Raw genomic sequence first — 18082 nt, 5'->3', positions numbered from 1 at the left:
TCTGCGCAATTGCATGACCTTGAATGACTAGGCCTAAAAAGTCTGTCTGTCCGTTCCTCCCTCTGTCTCCTCTCCTTAGCCAGGCCTTGTACTGTAGTTTATTGTACTGTACGTTCCTTTCCCTCTACCAACCCACCCCCCTTCGCCCCTTGTCACACATACACTAGTAGATATGCCTCTGGCCTAGTATGCTAGTTATTGTTTGATCATTCGGGATGTTCAAGGGCTAAGAATTATGACTGTAATCCCTTGTTCCCTTCCTGCCTTGAAGTGATTTGAAGCACTTCACTTGTGTATAAGCCCTTTACAAATAAACAATTACACTATAACAAATTTCCCACATTGGACTTCTGCCCCCCCTAAAGGGCGTTCAACTTCTCCAGCATGGGGTCTGGCATGGATTCACATGCTCATGAATATTCCCCGTCGTCAGGCTGGGAATCCTCGGTAAAGAAAAAACCAGTATCAGTTTCGTTTCTGATCTGTCTTTCGTAGTAATAACCAATCACTGGTCTCTGCGTCATACTGACCACAGCCAATGACTGCCCTCTACCTAAGCACCGCCTCTGGCAGCCATCTTCAGATTTTTACCGCACGTTCATGTGTTGGGATCCTCGTGCTATTGCTCTCGAGCGTTAGTGCTATTTTTTCGCGCTTTTTCACAAAAACTTCGATTCTTTCGGTCAAAAGAGCCTCAAGCTCCACCGATCCTACATCCGATCAACGGGGACCCGTGTCGGATTCATCTGTGCCCCTCAAGGGTGAAGATTTCGTCGAGCTACACTTCGGAGGACTCCAGAAGCTTCTCAGGCCCGGTCTCGGAGATGGCCCAGGAGAAGGGAAGCTCGACGCCCGGAAAGCTGTTCAGGGCCTGCCCTGGATGCCAGCTGCAGAACGTCTTCAAGGAGGACGAACACTCTTTCTGCCTTTACTGCCTTCATGGGGACAAGACGCACGTGGAGAAGGACTGTGCGTTTTGCGGCAACATGTCGGAACGGACCATGAAGGACCGCCATCAACGTCTCGCCAGCTGGCTGGAGGGTAAGAGCCCGTCTGGCGAGAAGAAGAAGAAATCTGAGCGGTCTTCTAAGACCTTTGAGGGCGCCCCGGCGACGGGGGCCCAACATAAGGCCAAGCACCGCGAGTCCGCTGGCACCGGGAGCGCCGAACGGTCGGGCTCTACGGGCGCCAGGCAGGGCGCACCCTCCCCGGCACCATCAAAGAGGAAGGCCGAGCACCCGGCGAAGCTCCTGGAGAGACCCCGGTCGAGCTCTAAGGCAGAGGAGGAGCGTGGCAGTGCCCCCTCCCTCAAGGATAAGGCGGTGAGCGCACCTAAGGTGGTGAAGGCCTTGATCCATTCGACCAAGCCCTGTATCGAAACGGTCGCGGCGGCCCTGGCCCAGCCTGTGGAGGCTGCACCAGTGGTGGCGGCCTCGGGGCCCAGAATCTCCCTGCCTCCTCGGAGGGAGTCTTCTTTCGTGCCCATCGATAGGACCCCCGTGAAACCCTCCGTGGGGAAGAAGGGGGGGCAGGGCGTCGTCGTAGATTCGGCCTCAACCTCAGAAGAGGAACTGATCGAGGTCTTAAGCCACGGCCTAGGCGTGGAACAAGACCAGCCCGTCGGAATGGGCCCCGACGCAGGTGACGACGACGACATCGTCGAGGATACCGACGGGGCCCCTGCTCGCCCGTCTGATTCCCCTCTGCCAGCGCCGCAAGACAACTCAGCGGCCATTTTGTTGGCTATACAGTCCTTATGCTCCGAGATAAGGACGAGACTACCGTTACCGACGGAGGAACCTCTCCCGTCGGGGGATCCAGAACCGGGACCTTCTGGTGTTCCCCCTACCAAGAAAAGAAGGATCCATCCACCGCCTCCTTTTCAACCGTCGCGCCCCGTCCAGCCCTCCTCCCCGTCCACCCGAGGGGATGATACGGGGACTGACACGGCAGCGACGGGTACGGACGACGAGGCATACGACGAGGATTTTCCGTCGTCGCCTCCCACCAGGGCTTCTCCGCCCGACGAGATTGGATCGTTCCACTCAATGATCGCCAGGGCATCCGAGCTTTTCCAACTCTGCCCTGAGGAGAAGAAAAAGGAAGGCTTCCTTTACCAACGGCGCGAGACCAAGAGGAAGACGGTCCTCGCAGTGCCTCTGTTGGACGACATTTGGGATGAGGGCCTTTCCCTCCTCAAGAACCCTTCCACGACGCCAGCGAAAAGAGACCGGTACGAGAAAAAGTACCGGGTCCCGGACTCGGCCCCCCTATGCCTCCGGGCGCAGCCTACCCCGGACTCCGTCGTCTCCGCGGCAGCCAGGAAGAAAGCGGGGGGGGGTGCGGCCTCCACGTCGACTTCCCCGCCGGACGGCGAGGGAAAGAAATTGGATGCCATGGGACGCAGAGTCATCTCGTCGGCGGCGACGACGATTAAAGCGGCCAACGCCTTGGCTATCGTGGCCCGCTACGACAGGGAACTCTGGTACAAGATAGCTCCCCTGCTGGATTTTCTGCCGGACGACAAGAGGGCGGAGGCCCTTGAGATCCTGCAGGAAGGTGAGGTGGCCTCGGACCACGCCATCACCGTGGCGACGGACATCGCCGACACTGGGTTCCGCCAGATGGGCAACGGCGTTTGCCTTCGACGTCGCGGATGGCTCAAGGCTACGGACTTTCGGCAGGACGTCCAGACCAGGGTCCTGGACATGCCCTTCGACGGGAACAACCTGTTTGGGAAGACAGTGGACGATTCCCTTCAGGCCATCAAGGCGGATACTGAGACGGCCCGGGCCCTTGGAGTACTGCAGCAACGGCGGACGCCCTTTCGGAGCGGCGGAGGCAAGGGCGCCTCCAAAGGTTCCGGCGGCGGTTTCGCTTCCTACCGTCAAGCGGCCCGCTCGTCGTCGCAAGAGGCCTACAGAGGACGAGGCAAGTCTGGCGGACCCCGCCGTCGTCGCCAAGGAGGCCAAGGCGGCAAGGCCGCGTCCAAGCAGGATTGAACCGGCCGTGGGGTCGGGCCCCCACCGAAGCACCCCGGTGGGAGGCCGGCTGGCGGGCTTCGTCAGCGTGTGGGAGTCCATCTCCACCGACCGTTGGGTGCTGGACGCCCTGGCCCGGGGCCACGCGCTCGAGTTTCAAAGAAGGTGCCCGCGCGTCCCCCCCGTGGCCAGGAAAGAACTTCACGTCCCTCAACTTCTCCTGGAGGTAAAGGCGATGCTCAGAAAGGGCGCCATCGAACTCGTCCCAAAGAGGCTTCGGGGCTCCGGAGTCTACTCGCGTTACTTCCTCGTGAAGAAGAAGACGGGAGGATGGCGCCCCATCCTGGACCTGCGACGCCTGAACAAGTTCATCAAGGCGCAGAAGTTCCGGATGGTCACCCTCCAGCACGTCCTGGGTCAGCTGGAGGAAGGAGACTTCCTATCGTCGTTGGATTTGGAGGATGCCTACTTCCACATTCCCATCCTAAAGGGGCACCGAAAATTCCTCAGATTCGTGGTCCAAGGGCGTCATTACCAGTTCAAAGCCCTTCCCTTCGGACTGCGGTCGGCACCCAGGGTTTTCACCAAGTGCCTCGCACCGGTGGCGGCGCAGCTGCGCCGCGAGGGGATTCACGTCTACCCCTACCTGGACGACTGGCTCATCCGCGCCAAGACGAGGGAGCTCGCCGTGGTCCACACGGCAAGGACCGTCCAACTCCTCACGGACCTGGGATTCTCCGTGAACTACGCCAAATCCCACCTGGTGCCCGCGCAAGTCGCACTGTTTCTGGGAGCGAGGCTCGACACAGTGTCCCTTCTGGCCTCCCCGTCGGAGGAGAGGACCAGGACCATCTTGGGCAAGGTGCAACGGATGTTGGTGGCCGACGCGGCCAAGGTGAGGTCCATCAAGTCCCTCCTCGGGATGATGTCTTCCTGCATCTACCTCATTCCCATGTGCAGGCTCCGGATGCGCCCGTTGCAAGAGTTCCTGGATGCGCGCTGGATCCAGACGACGGGCAGCTTCGAGGAAAGGATCAAGCTCGACGAGAGTTTCCGACGAGCGATACGGTGGTGGGGCACCCGCGCGCATCTGACGGCGGGCATGGACTTCCAGACCCCAGCCCACCAGGTGACTGTGACCACGGATGCCTCCCTAGAAGGGTGGGGAGCGCACACCGAAAATCTGCACGCAAGGGGACTCTGGCTCCCGACGGAGAAGTCCCTGCATATCAACGTCCTGGAGCTCCGTGCAGTGTTTTGGGCCCTCAGGTCCTTCCTTCCGTCCCTCAAGGGCAAGGTGGTGAGGATCTTCACCGACAACACCACCACCATGTTTTACATCAGGAAACAGGGCGGAACCAGGTCCCCAGCGCTGTCCAAGGAGGCGCAGGACCTGTGGCATTGGGCCGTCGCCCAAGGGATTCTTCTGGTGCCGTTTCATCTGGCAGGGATAAAAAACACCATCGCCGACTCACTCAGCAGGGAGCTGCGCTCGTGCCACGAGTGGGAACTACGGCAGGATCTGGTGGATCGCCTCTTCCGACGGTGGGGCACACCCCAGATCGACCTGTTCGCGACGGCGACGAACACCAAGTGCCGGAGGTTCGCCAGCAGGTTTCCCCAGACGAGGAGCATGGGCGATGCTTTCTCGTTCCCCTGGGAGGGCCTGTTCCTCTACGCGTTCCCTCCCTTGCCTCTGCTAATCCGGCTCGTCAACCAGCTCAAGAGGTCACGGTGCAGGATGATCCTCGTCGCACCTGCGTGGCCGAGGCAGATATGGTTCCCGGACCTTCTGGACTTGTCGGCGTCGCCGCCAATCAAGCTGCCGGCGGACGCGGATCTACTCTCCAGGGAAGGAGGCGCCATCCTCCACCACGACCCGAAGTCGCTGAACTTGCAGGCCTGGCTCCTGCAGCGCTAGAGTTTGGAGGATACGACATACCGGCCGATTGCAGAGAGGTTCTTGCAAAGGCCAGGGCGTCCTCGACTCTTAAATGCTACGGACACAAATGGAAGAGGTTCTCTGTCTGGTGCCACGCACAGAAGATTAACCCTCTACGGATTACGGCTCCCCAAGTGCTGCCGTACCTGCTGACGCTGGCCAAAGCTGGTCTGGCACACGCGTCCATCAAGATTCATCTTGCTGCGATCTCCCGATACACCAGAACCACGGGCCGGACGTCCTTGTGGTCTCATCGTCTGGTGAAAGAGTTCATGAAGGGACTGTTCAGATCGTTCCCGCCGGTGAAGGCTCCGGCCCCGGCGTGGGAGCTCAACGTGGTGCTGACCAAACTCATGGGACCTCCGTTCGAGCCTCTGCACTCGGCCCCGTTGAAGTTTCTATCGTGGAAAACAGCTTTTCTCGTGGCCATCACCTCCGCACGACGAGTGGGAGAGATCCAGGCCCTTTCCTGCAAGGCCCCGTACTTGACTTTCCACGACACGAGGGTAGTGCTCAGGACGCACCCCTCCTTCATGCCCAAGGTACCGTCGGACTTTCATCTCAACGAACCCTTGGTGTTACCTGTGTTCTTCCCGTCGCCTTCGTCGCCGGCTGAGAGGACTTTGCACTCGCTGGATGTAGCTAGAGCGCTGAAGTTCTACGTGGACCGCACGAAAGGTTTTCGGAAGACGTCACAACTCTTTGTGAACTTTGGACCTGTCAATCAGGGGAAGGCTCTCTCGAAGGCTTCCATCTCCAGATGGCTCTCCGGCTGTATCATGTACTGTCACCGGTTGGCAAACCGACCGCTGCCTGGCCGTCCGAGAGCCCATTCCACCAGAGCGATCGCAGCTACCACGGCGTTCCTATCTGGTGTGCCCCTGCTGGACATATGCAGGGCTGCTACGTGGAGGTCGACGCACACCTTCACGAAATTCTACTGCGTCGACCGGGATTCCAGGGAGGAGTCCAGGGTCGGCCAAGCAGTGCTGCGCAACCTGTTCGCCTGAGGTGAGCCTGGTGAGGAGGTAAGATGCTTAATGTTGAGTTGATGTGATGCTTAATGTTGAGCCTTTGCCACCTCCCGTGGTTGTGCATGTGTGTACTGCTATGTATTCTTTATTCATGAGCATGTGAATCCATGCCAGACCCCATGCTGGAGAAGGAACAAGTTACTTACCTGTAACTGTTGTTCTCCAGCATGGGTCTGGCATGGATTCACATGCGAACCCTCCCGCCTACCCCTCTGCGGCTCTTCACTTGGTCATACTGCCACTTCACGTGCTTCCAAATCTGAAGATGGCTGCCAGAGGCGGTGCTTAGGTAGAGGGCAGTCATTGGCTGTGGTCAGTATGACGCAGAGACCAGTGATTGGTTATTACTACGAAAGACAGATCAGAAACGAAACTGATACTGGTTTTTTCTTTACCGAGGATTCCCAGCCTGACGACGGGGAATATTCATGAGCATGTGAATCCATGCCAGACCCATGCTGGAGAACAACAGTTACAGGTAAGTAACTTGTTCCGTACAGCGCATATAGACCATACAAATGGTGAAAGGTGCTGTACAAATGACAATTACATTACATACATTGGCTACCTGGGGTCTTCCTCTAAGTCTGCTGGACATTGTCATACCAACTTTTCTGTAAGGGTAAGGTTAGATAATCGAGGAAGAATAACAGACTCAATTCAAGCACTGAGAGGTGTGAGGCAGGATGGTGTGCTTGCTAACTGCCTCTTCAATTTATACATCTCTATTTTCCACAAAAAACTTGCTGATCAGCATATCCAGTGGATTGCCTATGCTGATGACTTTTTCATATTTGATCAAACTGCAGTTGGTTTATAGCGAGCCCTGGATGCTCTACATCTTTTAGAAAATGAAGTGATGATTTATGTAGAGAAAACGACACTAGAAAGCATGTGCAATTAAAGCGGTCACTGGAAGGAAGAACTATTGAAAAAGTAAAACTATTGAAATATTTGAGATCACATATCTTTGGTAAAGCGTGTGGTCTTTCACTATTTTTTGTTATATTTATTTGTTTTCCAACTGCGTATACTTCATTTTAGGTATTGTTGCTTCTCATTTCTGCCTTTTATTAAATATAATGGGAAAATCGTGCCTAGTATTTGAACTGGAGCTTTGGCATTTGGTGGAATGGCCTTATTTGGCAAGATTAGAAGGACTTTTATGGAGGAAGTCACTATTTCTTCCCAATTCGGTGCCAATATCTTATCAGGTATGAACTGGGCATTCATAAGCTGAGGTCCCGAGTTCAGTGGAATATGATGTGCCTATATCGCAAAACGATTTGCCCCAGTGAAGGGTTCTATGTTTGAGGATCTATATAAATCAATGAATTCTGGGAATTCCAACATGCTAACACTGCTGTTCGAGGAATGTCAATTGTTGTTGGGAATGTAGATGGAGATCTTTTGATTGATAATCCCGATAAGGTCAAGAAAAGATTGTGGGAGCATGACTGGATAGAGAATCAACAGTTTGCATATGAAGAGATGCACTTTTTAGGAGTGATCTTTTTTTAAACAAAATGTTTTTTTTTTATCCATATCTTGCTTATGACATCAAATAATCGTATTGCTATATGGCTTAATAGTGTACATTGTTTGTTTTGGCTATTGAGTGCACATTTCTATAAACACACTATAATAATAAAATAAAGCAAAACATACTTTTTGATCCCTGTGTCTCTAGGGTTGCCACCACATTTATTTACATTTGTATAGCATCGCGGTGCTGTTACTTGTCGCAAGCTTAGTTACAGAACATAGAAACTGCCTTTAGGAATCTGCATATTGGATTGCTTTGAAACAACAATATTGGTACTTGAATTATACTACAAAATAATTGGGTTTCAAAATGCAAGTGGAATAAATATATTTAAATAAAAAGTGGTCTGTTGGTTTAACTGCAAATAGATAAAATTCCAGTTCATGAAATTCCAAGTAAAGTACTTATTCTTTTGATACAGATTGGAAAACCCCCACTCGAACTCCATGAACACTTTATGGCAAGAGAAGAACAATATACAGAACAAGAGCGTTTCAAAAGGTAGTTTCTTACAAGCGTTTTAAAAGTTTTACATGTTACTAAACAAAACCTGACTTGTAAATATTTATTTTCAGATTTGAGAAGGTTTACACCCATACTCTGTATTATTTGGCACAAGTCTACAAGCACTTGGAGTTTATTGAGAAGTCTGCTCAGTACTGTCACGCTACCCTTAAACGTCAGCTTGAATTCACTACCTTTAATCCAGTGGAATGGGCCACCAATGCAGCAACGCTTTCACAGTATTATCTCCCTGAGGTGAAAATCGAATTTCTTCTTCATTTGACAGTTTAGCATGTAATGTTTTCGGAATGATCTTTACACATATATCATGTGTACTAATATGTGTTTATGGCCTGGGTTGACCTAAAAAATGTGGCATAACTGCTCAAAATTATAAGTGTTCTGTAATGTGATGTAATGTTAGATCTCGACAGAAAATGTGTTGCATAATTTGACATGAGGAAACTTTAGCTTTGTTAGGTTGGAGACTACAGATGGAATGCAGGACGTAAACCTTTAACAGTTCGCCAAATTTCAGTAGAGTTTTCAGAAAGCTCAGTACATTCAGTTATGCGGGTTGCAGTGTAAAAATGCAAACTATACTTTGAGCAGCTAGGGCTAAAAGGCCATAGTGTAGCGTGTGGTGAGGACCAGGGGACTAATATGTAGTTTAAAAATGATCTTATGTAAATAAGACACACCTCCTGATAAATCAGGGAAGTAAGTGCTTTGCTTCAAGTATTGATCTCTCGGAAACACTGATCCGAGGGTCTCGAAACCAAGTTCTTTATTTTGTGAAAGATTGGCACGCTGAACAGGCAAATGCGTAATGTGCATGGAGAAAGGAAAGGAACAATGGTTTGTGGGGGGATTCATCTCAGATGGGAACTTTTAATTGGAGAGCTCTTTAATGTAGAACTGGCCTTCCGAAGAGGAAGTGGATCCTCGGCCGAGGTATCGACTGGATGCACGCATTCCAGTATGAATTCACATTTATGCATTGGAAATCAAACTTGAGAAAATCACTCACCTCAACAATGTGTGGACGACCTGAACATTTCCTGGTTGAAATCAGACAGGCCCTACTTAGCCATTCATCCTTGGAATTGTAGTAAAAAAGTACCATTGCGGTCGGTGAGATCGCCTGTTCTTACAGCACTTAGAAACAGGTGAGATTCTATAAATAGGAATTGTAAGTGGACTCGGAAGTAAGTGCAGGTCTCATACAGAGGCATGCAGAATGTGCCAGCTACTGCTTCCCCAAGCTTTCATCTCAGTGACCACAGAACCCAAGTACTATACCTAGTGTGACGTCCACTGTACCCATGATCCCTCACGCATCAAGGTCCCTCAGATTGTTTTTTTCCGCCATCGTGAGCGGTCGCTTATCGCAGAGTGCAATTTCGGCATACGCCATTGACTTTATAAATTGTTAATAATAGTTACTCTTCCTGTCCTTTTTTGATCGCCGTGTCTCGACGCGGTGAAGAACTCAACAAGAACAAGACAAACCGTCGGACGAAGATCTTCGACGGATTTCTATCGGCCTTGGAAAGCCCACCGGGCCCAGGCCCTTACAGTAGGGAGAGTGGGGGCGGTCATTACAAAATGTATGTTTCCACCCCTTTCCCTGGTCGCCCTGCTGCCTACCCCAAACATGGAGAGGACTCTGTTTAAATTTTGCCCGTCCTGTAACAAAAAATATACATGGATCGATAAGCACAGAGTGTGCAACATCTGTCTTAATTGAGACCACAACAAGACTCACTGGCAAGCATGTAAATTGCTTCAACCAAAAACCCTTAAGGAGTGCAGGACAAAACGTTGGGCCCACCAAGCCATGCAGGTTGAGGCTGCCATGGATGTGGAGGAGGACTCCAACGCCAGCAGCGGCGCCGTCTTTTCGGACAGCGAGGGTGACGGGGAACATCCTCGTTACCTAGTGCTAGCCCCCGACCAAGCAGACAGACCGGAGGCTCCATTGTGGGGACGACACACGGTGGCAAAGGCACTAAACTTTCCCACACCAAAGACATATCCCACGGCGATGTCTCTCACATGCCGAGAGTCGGCGTCTAGGGGCAAATCTATGGATTTACTGTCCTCTGGGCACTCCGAGTCTCGACTGCCTCATGACAGGCCCCATAAGACCAAGGACGACAAGCATAAGACCTTTTCTACTGACCGAAAGACGACAGTAAAGCCCTTCCCAGTGCCGAAACTCGACCCACACCTGGGGGGACGCCTAAAGAGTCACCTGTCACATTTAATAAAGAAACATGTCCCCAAAGGTCTAACTGAGGGTTCTAGTTCTAAACAGTCATCCTCAAAGAGCTCTAATCCCAAGGATAAGCATAAAGACAGGGATTCTTCCCAAAAGGACAAGAATAAAAGCCTTCAGGTCAAAAGTAAGGCCAAACCTCTTGATCCACAAAAGCCTGATGAGATCCCAGCAGAGGACATTTCTCAAGAACCTGATCAAATCTTGATAGAAGTGGAGGAGGGAGACAGTAACTTGCCAACACCCTCCACTCCTGCCATTACTTCCCCTGGGATCATCCCAACCTCTGCCAACTGGTCAGCCAAGGACATAGACAGAGTTATGAGCAGAATGTCTTTCTTTACGAATTTCTTTGAAGAGCACCCCACGGCTCTTTAAAGTTTAATAAATACACCTCCTACCATTCAGGCATCCAATTCCAAGACCATATCTGCAACTTCTCAGCCCTGCACATCTTCCCAACCGTCAGGAAAAAGATCTCTTCCCCCCCACCCCCCTGCCGAGATTTATGATGCACCATCCACTAAAAAGTCACACATCTCCACTAGTCTTTATGACCTACATGCAGAGGCGGAAGAGTATCTAGACCATGATACATACTATGATGAGGATGACGTTGGGGATGAGGACGTGGGTCAGAACTATAATAATGATGACGTGAAAAAATCAGTGTTCTTGCTATGGACTCTCTCGTCCCACAGGACCCTCCCTTACCTGATTCCCCTGTGGATAACCAGCCCTTGTTTAACAATATCCTACTCAAGGCTGCTGAACATTTTGGCATTGACACTCAAGAAATCCAATAGGACAAGGATATTGTTGAGAACATCCTAGGGGACAAGAAGGCTTCCACAGTTTATACCCATGCTAAAATCTGTCCAGAGAAGGATTCAACCTTCCCTAGAGATGCCAAACCAAACTAGGGCAGTGAATCCGAGAATAGAAAAACTATTCCGACCAGCACCCTCTGACCCCTTATACATAAGGGGGCAGCTCAAGCCGGATTCACTGGTAGTCACTACCACCCGAAAGAGAGCGGGCACCCCCTTGGCCTCTTCCGAGTCTCCCCCAGATAAAGAGAGCAAAAAGCTCTACACAATGGGGAGGAAGATGGCATCGCTAACAATTCTGCTCTGTTGGCAAGTTACGATTGCACAAAATGGGACAAGGTTACGGCCCTGGTGGATTCAGCTCCAGAACCCCTTAAATCAAGACTCGCCCTTGTAGCAGCTGTAGGTAGAGCTACTGTCAGCAAGCTACTTAAAAACAACTTGGACGCTGCAGATAACGCCGGACGCATTATTGGAGAAGGCACCATCCTCAAGCGCCATGCCTGGCTTCGTCAGTCGGGTTTTAAGTTGTAAACATAGGCTACCCAGCTCAACATGCCAATAGAACCCAATGTTTTATTTGGTAAAGCAGTAGAAGATGCGCTGAAGTCAGCCAAGGAAGGCTACGAGACTCTCATCCCTTGACCAGCTTACAAATAAGCAAACGGGACAAAGAGGGGGTAGCAATTTTTTGCCGTTTTCGTGGCCAAATTCTCAGACTCCGGGTATGGTCAGAACCAGAGCTCCTCATGGAATAACAACCAACAAGCGTCCCAAGGTTATCCTAGGGGCCAACGCAGAGGCCGCGGTCGGGGTAGAAGCCCCCCCCTCCAAGGGTGGGGAAACCCCTTCCAAACAATGACCCCCCCCCCCCCCCGCTACCGGTCCCCTGCCATGCCTCCCCAGTCGGGGGTTGAATTGCAAACTTCACCCACACATGGGAATGGATAACCACTGACAAGTGGGTGTTATCTACAGTAGCGGGAGGTTATTGCATCAAACTCCTGGGGATTCCATCAAACCTTCCCCCGCGGCAAAAAAGGTCATCAAGAGAGGAACAGCTCATCTTGATAGAAGAAATCGTGGCACTACTCCTCAAGGACGCCATCGAGATCGTGCCGACCAACGAGGTAAACTAGGGTATCTATTCAACGTACTTCCTTGTTCCAAAAAAAGATCCAACCATGCGCCCAGTATTAGACTTGTGCCATGCAAACAAATGTCAAGCCACAAAAATTCTGCATGACAACGCTACAAGAGGTAATTCCACTGTTAAAACAGGGGGATTACATGGCAACATTGGGCATGAAAGATGCTTATTTTCATGTTTCAATGTTCCCAGCGCACAGAAGGTTCTTGCCTTTCAAAGTAACAGACCAACACTATCAATTCAAGGTGCTACCCTTCAGGATAGCCTCAGCTCCAAGGGTATTCACGAAAGTACTGGCGGTGGTATCAGCGCACCTATGCAGGGAGGCTATTCCAGTGTACCCATACCTGGACGACTGGCTGATCACGGGAGAAACTTACCAGCTTTGCAAGATAAACACGCAAAGAACTATAAACCTTCTTTTCCAATTGGGCTTCTCGATAAACGAGAAAAAGTCAAGTCTGGTACCAGATACATCGAAACAGTTCCTAGGAGCTGTTCTAGATACAAAGACAGGCTTAGCCTTCCCATCCATGGAGAGGGTACAGAACATGCTTCAGCAAATATCCCAGTTTCTCAAGCCAGTCTCCAGATAAGCGTACGCAAAGGTATGCGTTTATTAGGCATGATGGCATTGTGCATTTATCTGGTCCCACACGCACGCCTGCGCATGCGACCAATGCAGGAATGGTTGGCGAAACAATGGTCTCTGGCAAGTGGTCAGTGGGACGATCTAGTGGTCGTTTCACCTACTCTAGTTCAAAACCTACGCTGGTGGTCGAGAGAAAAGTGAATGAAAGGTAAACCCTTCCACGAACCGGAAGCGCTAGCGATCGTCACAACAGACACGTCACTTTCCGGATGAGGCGCCCATTACCTTCACCACACAGTACACGGTCTGGGGACACAAGTCACGGCACAGAACCATATCAACCTACTGGAACTATTAGCAGTCTTCAAGGCTCTACAAGGTTTCGAAGGGCATCTGACAAACCAGTCAGTCCAAGTCCTGACAGACAGCACCACTGCCATGTTTTAAATCAACAAACAGGGGGGAACACTCTCTCCAAATCTGTCCACGTTAGCTCAGAAAATATGGCGGTGGGCACTCAGACGAGGGATGTCTGTGTCCTCCCAGCATGTTCCAGGGGTACTCGACACTCTAGCAGACTCTCTCAGCAGAGATCCACTGCCAGAAGAACACGAGTGGCAACTTCTCCCACACGTTGTAGACCACATCTTCTCTCAATGGAGTTACCCTACTCTAGACTTGTTCGCTACAAGAGAGAACGAGTAATGCCCAGACTTCGCGTCCAGGTTCCCCCAACCAGGTTCCAAGGGGAACGCCCTATGGATGAGCTGGTCGGGGAAATTTGCTTACGCTTTTCCCCCGACACCATTGATCGGTAGAATCGTGAACAAGATGCACAGAGAACAGATGACGCTCATCCTAGTTGCTCCTATGTGGGCGAGACAACCGTGGTACCCACATCTGCTCAAGTTGGCAATGTGCCATCCCATCAAGCTCCCGTACCAGATCAACCTGTTAACCCAACATGAGGGGACAACGGTACACCCACAACCACACTCCATGAACTTGGCAGCATGGCTCCTGAGGTCGTAGAGTTCGGGCACCTTAATTTTCCACAGCGGTGTAATATCCTCAAGGAGGCACAGAAACCAAACACTAGACACTGTTATTTCGACAAGTGGAGAAGATTTGGTGCCAGTCAAAACAAATAAACCCCATAGAATGTACCCCATCACACATTCTAAATTATATGCTCCACTTGTTGGATTCAAGGTTAGTCTTTAACTCTATTAAGGTACACCTAGCAACTTGTCAGCTTACACCACCTCTCAAAGTAGTGTTGCGATGGAAAGGGCCAGTCATTAAAGCATTTATGGAGGGAGTAATGCGACTCCACGCTCCAATCTCTAATCCCCCGCCAGGATGGGATCTCAATGTAGTACTAGCGAAGCTCATGGGACCCCTGCCCCTCCTTTGAGCCTTTGCACCAAGCTAGTCTTAAACACATTACCTACAAGACTGCCTTCTTAGTGGCTATTACTTCCATAAGAAGAGTCAGCTAACTCCAAGCATAGTCAGTGCAGGACCCTTTCTTTATTATTCATAAAGACAAATTGGTTTTACAGACGCATCCTAGGTTTTCACCTAAATTCATTTCCAAATTCCATGTAAACGAATCCATTGAGCTTTCAGTCTTCTTTCAGAAGCCAACTAGCTCGGCTTAGGTTAAACTCCACACACTAGATGTGAGGAGAGCGGTTCTCTCCTACGTAGATAAAACAAGACCGCTTAGGAAAACAGATCAACTGTTTGTCTCCGTAGCTCCAGGCAAAGAAGGAGACCACATTTCCAACAATGCCATCTCCAGATGGATAGTCAAATGTATACAATTATGCTATTCATTATCAAACAAGACACTGCCTTTTACTCCAAGAGCTCACTCCACACGGAGCACAGGAGCTACTCTGGCTTTTATTGCAAATGTCCCCCTAGACAGTATTTGCAAAGCAGCTACATGGAGCTCAGTACACACTTTCACTCAGCACTACTGCATTGACGCACATTCCAAAGCAGATACACAGGTGGGACAAGTGGTCCTAAAACATCGATTTGCCGCTGCTCCTTCTCACGACCCCCCCACCTTCTCCTAACACTGCTCACTAATCGATGCATAGCATGTGATCTAAGAAGATTCCACAAGCCTCAGAAGGGATACATTACTCACCGTAAGCTTATTTCTGATGCTTGTATCTGCTTAGATTCACATGCAGCCGCCCTTCCTCCCCTGAGAGAAGGTGCATAGATGTTATGAGCTTTCTGTTATCTATCTGCTTGGCTACACCTGTACTCACGCTACACTTCATGCAAACTCATGTCAGAACAAAACAATCTGAGGGACCTAGACGCGTGAAGGTCCATGGGTACAGTGGACATCACACTAGGGATAGTATTACTGGCACACCCTGTCGACGTCCCTTTTTGAGTTTCGAAAACAACTGTAATACTGCACAGCTTCCACTAGATGTTGGCCTATGCATAGCATGTGAATCTAAGCAGATACAAGCATCAGAAATACGATTACGGTGAGTAATGTATCATATGTATATATATTTTACAGGGCGTGCAGTGTGTAGTTATGGTTAAGTGGCTCAACCCATATGAAGAGCACTTTTTGGGCGGCTTATAACTTCTCAGAAATAGTGTATGGACCTGTCAGATTGATTCTAAGTTTAGTGAGGTTTTGTTAAAGGGGGGGGGGGCAAAGTTTTATAAAGGGGTCCCAAAATGTGTGGTTTTTCCCATAGATAAATGGAAAAAAATGTTTGCTCGCTCCTACAGCCCAAACGGCTGGACGGATATTCACCAAATTTACGCCAGGAGCGCACACAATGGGACACATCTTTGGCTTCCCCTTCCTTCCACACAGCCCATTACTGCAGACTTGGTGGTGTTAATTTTTAGTTTGGCCGGATGACATTGGCAAGGAAAGAAGGTAGTGCCGGAAGGAACAAAGGGAAGAGAGCAGAGTTACAGATGCCTTCGATACGCAAGGGCAGGGGTAGTGCACAATATGAACCCTGGGTGCAGAAGGACAAGAACAATTTGATTAAAGCGCTCCCACCGATATGCGTTTGGAAAACACTGTGGGTGTACCCCTCGCCTTAGGGGATATGAAAAGCTTATTAGTGTCAATGGAGATTGACCAAGCCGGAGATGTGTGGATTAAAGCAGGATTCTCAGGAGTGAGGTTAGACGACGATGCGCACAACAGCACACCGTTCAACATCATCAAAGCACAGGTGTGGGGCACGCTTTGGCGCACTTACCCCGACACGCCAGACATACAGTCCATGATGCAATATGAAGACCCTGTGCAGTACATTATTATGGTTCGGGAGCCGTGGGGAGCAGAGACAGGGGGGCCAATCAGTTCCTCTTTTTACTTTGTTATTAAAAGGGGTTTACCGACAGAAGTGCAGAAACGCTAGACAAGATTGTGGGTATTGAAGCAAAGGGTTGGGCGACGATCTAGAATATAATAGTACACCACTGCAAGTGAATAAAAGAACGCAAAACGGAAACAGCACAACAATTGTAGGCAAATGAAGCAAAACTTATACAGAAAAGCTGACTAAAATAGGGGTATAGGGGGTGGTGACCACACCTGCACAGACAGAGGCGACGGGGAGCATGCAGGGGTCCACGGATGTCTGAATAGCTGCATTCTGGCTGGAAGGAGTACAAGGGCAGTGGGGAGGTGGGTGTTGGGGAGTATTCTCAGAAATTTGCTAATTCCCTCCACCCTAGAGACTCCCAGCAACTTTGCTGGATTTTGAGGACTTGAGTTTTTTAACCTGGAGAGTCGGACCCTTTTTCCCACTCATATATTTCAATTTGAAGACCCTTTTTCCCCCCTCTCCCATGTATTTTAATGTGATTTTTGAACTCTGTTTCTTTTGGTTATGGAGCCTGAAAAACTCCATAGGCAGCATGTTTTACATTGTGTCAAACAGCACCTTCAGTGCAGTGGCACAGGGAAGTCTTTCAGATTTCACAAACGTTTAAATAGCTTCCCTGGGATAAACCACTGTTTCCCAGAGCAGTAAAGTGAAATTGACTTTACTTACATTTGTAACTTTCTAGACCCAGCACACACTATCTTACCGAAAGGTGCTTGAGGGGTTACTTAGTATCCCCTTTGTCTAGCTTCTCATGTAACATTTTTGTTACCCTTTCATCAATGAATGGCTGGTGGCAGTGGTTTACTTTAAACTATTGTGGTGTGCATTTACAGCGGGCTGTGCTCGCAGCTACAGTAAAGCACCCCAGGGTGCAATTTTTGTCAAAATGGGCCCAGTCTTCTTTTTTCACCATTTCTTTGTGGAAATGTCCTTCTTGAGATTTACTCTGCACGCCAACCCTGGTTTGGTCCCTTTGTTTGCTTTGCCTTTGGTGATTGGCTGGCTGACTGTCCGGCAAAGATAGCCACCCCGCTTGGTGACTGACAGCTAGGCTGGAATGAATGGGAGAAACCTGAATAAAAGGTGAGGCTTTTTGCTTGGAAGGCAGAGTCAACCACTGGCCGAAGGAACATGAGAGAGGAACTTTAAGAGGATGCTTGCTGCAACTCCTGGACCGTTGGTTTGCCCAGTGAAGCCCTGCTGCTGTTCTGAAACTCCAAATTCGTATCGACAAAGAAGTCCCTGCAAGGACGACTTCTCCCTTTGAGTTGGTGGGACCAATCAACTCCAAAGTAAGCCACCTGGACATCTTCTCGGAGCTGGTTGAATTTCCACAGAGTTGCGGCTGGAAACCGAATAGCCAGGGATAGGAACACCAGATTGTGTGCATTGCTTTTAAGTTGGCCCAGAGCTCCAGGAAGATCCTCCTGACTCTCAGGAAGCAGGACTGACCGACCCTGAGCCTCCTCAACAGAGTGCGGGAACCCAGAAGCAAGGAAAGTCCATCTTGACAGCCAGGAACCACAGTGTTGCTATTTGCGGTAGTTGCGTGGAGCTGAAACACCAAAGTGCCACTTGTTTGAAGATTTCCGGTTGCGAGCGGTGACCGTCCCGTTGCAGTGCAGTGCAGGAGTCCCCAGAAGTCGTCCCTCTTGTCCCCACGACTGAGGCCCATGAACAGTGAGATCTGGAGAGCTGTACAGGAAAAGGAGTCATCTGTTGCACTTTTTCTTCAATCCAAAGGTACTGTAAAGTCTGAGAGAACTTATTGTAGTGTTGCTTGCATCTTCTACTACTCACAAGCCTAAACAGCTTGTGGCC

General features: G+C 50.2%; 1 protein-coding gene across 2 annotated transcripts in view; it reads left to right on the top strand.

Moving 5' to 3' along the window:
• The window catches only part of KIFBP (kinesin family binding protein), a 640932-nt gene that overhangs the window by 359709 nt on the left and 263141 nt on the right, over positions 1-18082 (top strand). For both annotated transcript variants that reach the window (XM_069610612.1, XM_069610613.1), the window contains exons 3-4: positions 7925-8004; positions 8079-8262. In XM_069610612.1, the coding sequence (XP_069466713.1) occupies positions 7925-8004; positions 8079-8262 (264 nt within the window). The remainder of the gene's footprint in view (positions 1-7924; positions 8005-8078; positions 8263-18082) is intronic.

Source organism: Ambystoma mexicanum, chromosome 8, assembly GCF_040938575.1.
Source record: "Ambystoma mexicanum isolate Mex_15411 chromosome 8, UKY_AmexF1_1, whole genome shotgun sequence".
NCBI classification, from domain to species: domain Eukaryota; kingdom Metazoa; phylum Chordata; class Amphibia; order Caudata; family Ambystomatidae; genus Ambystoma; species Ambystoma mexicanum.
The sequence above is the reverse complement of the archived record's forward strand: the minus strand, read 5'-3'. Positions and strand labels throughout refer to the sequence as shown.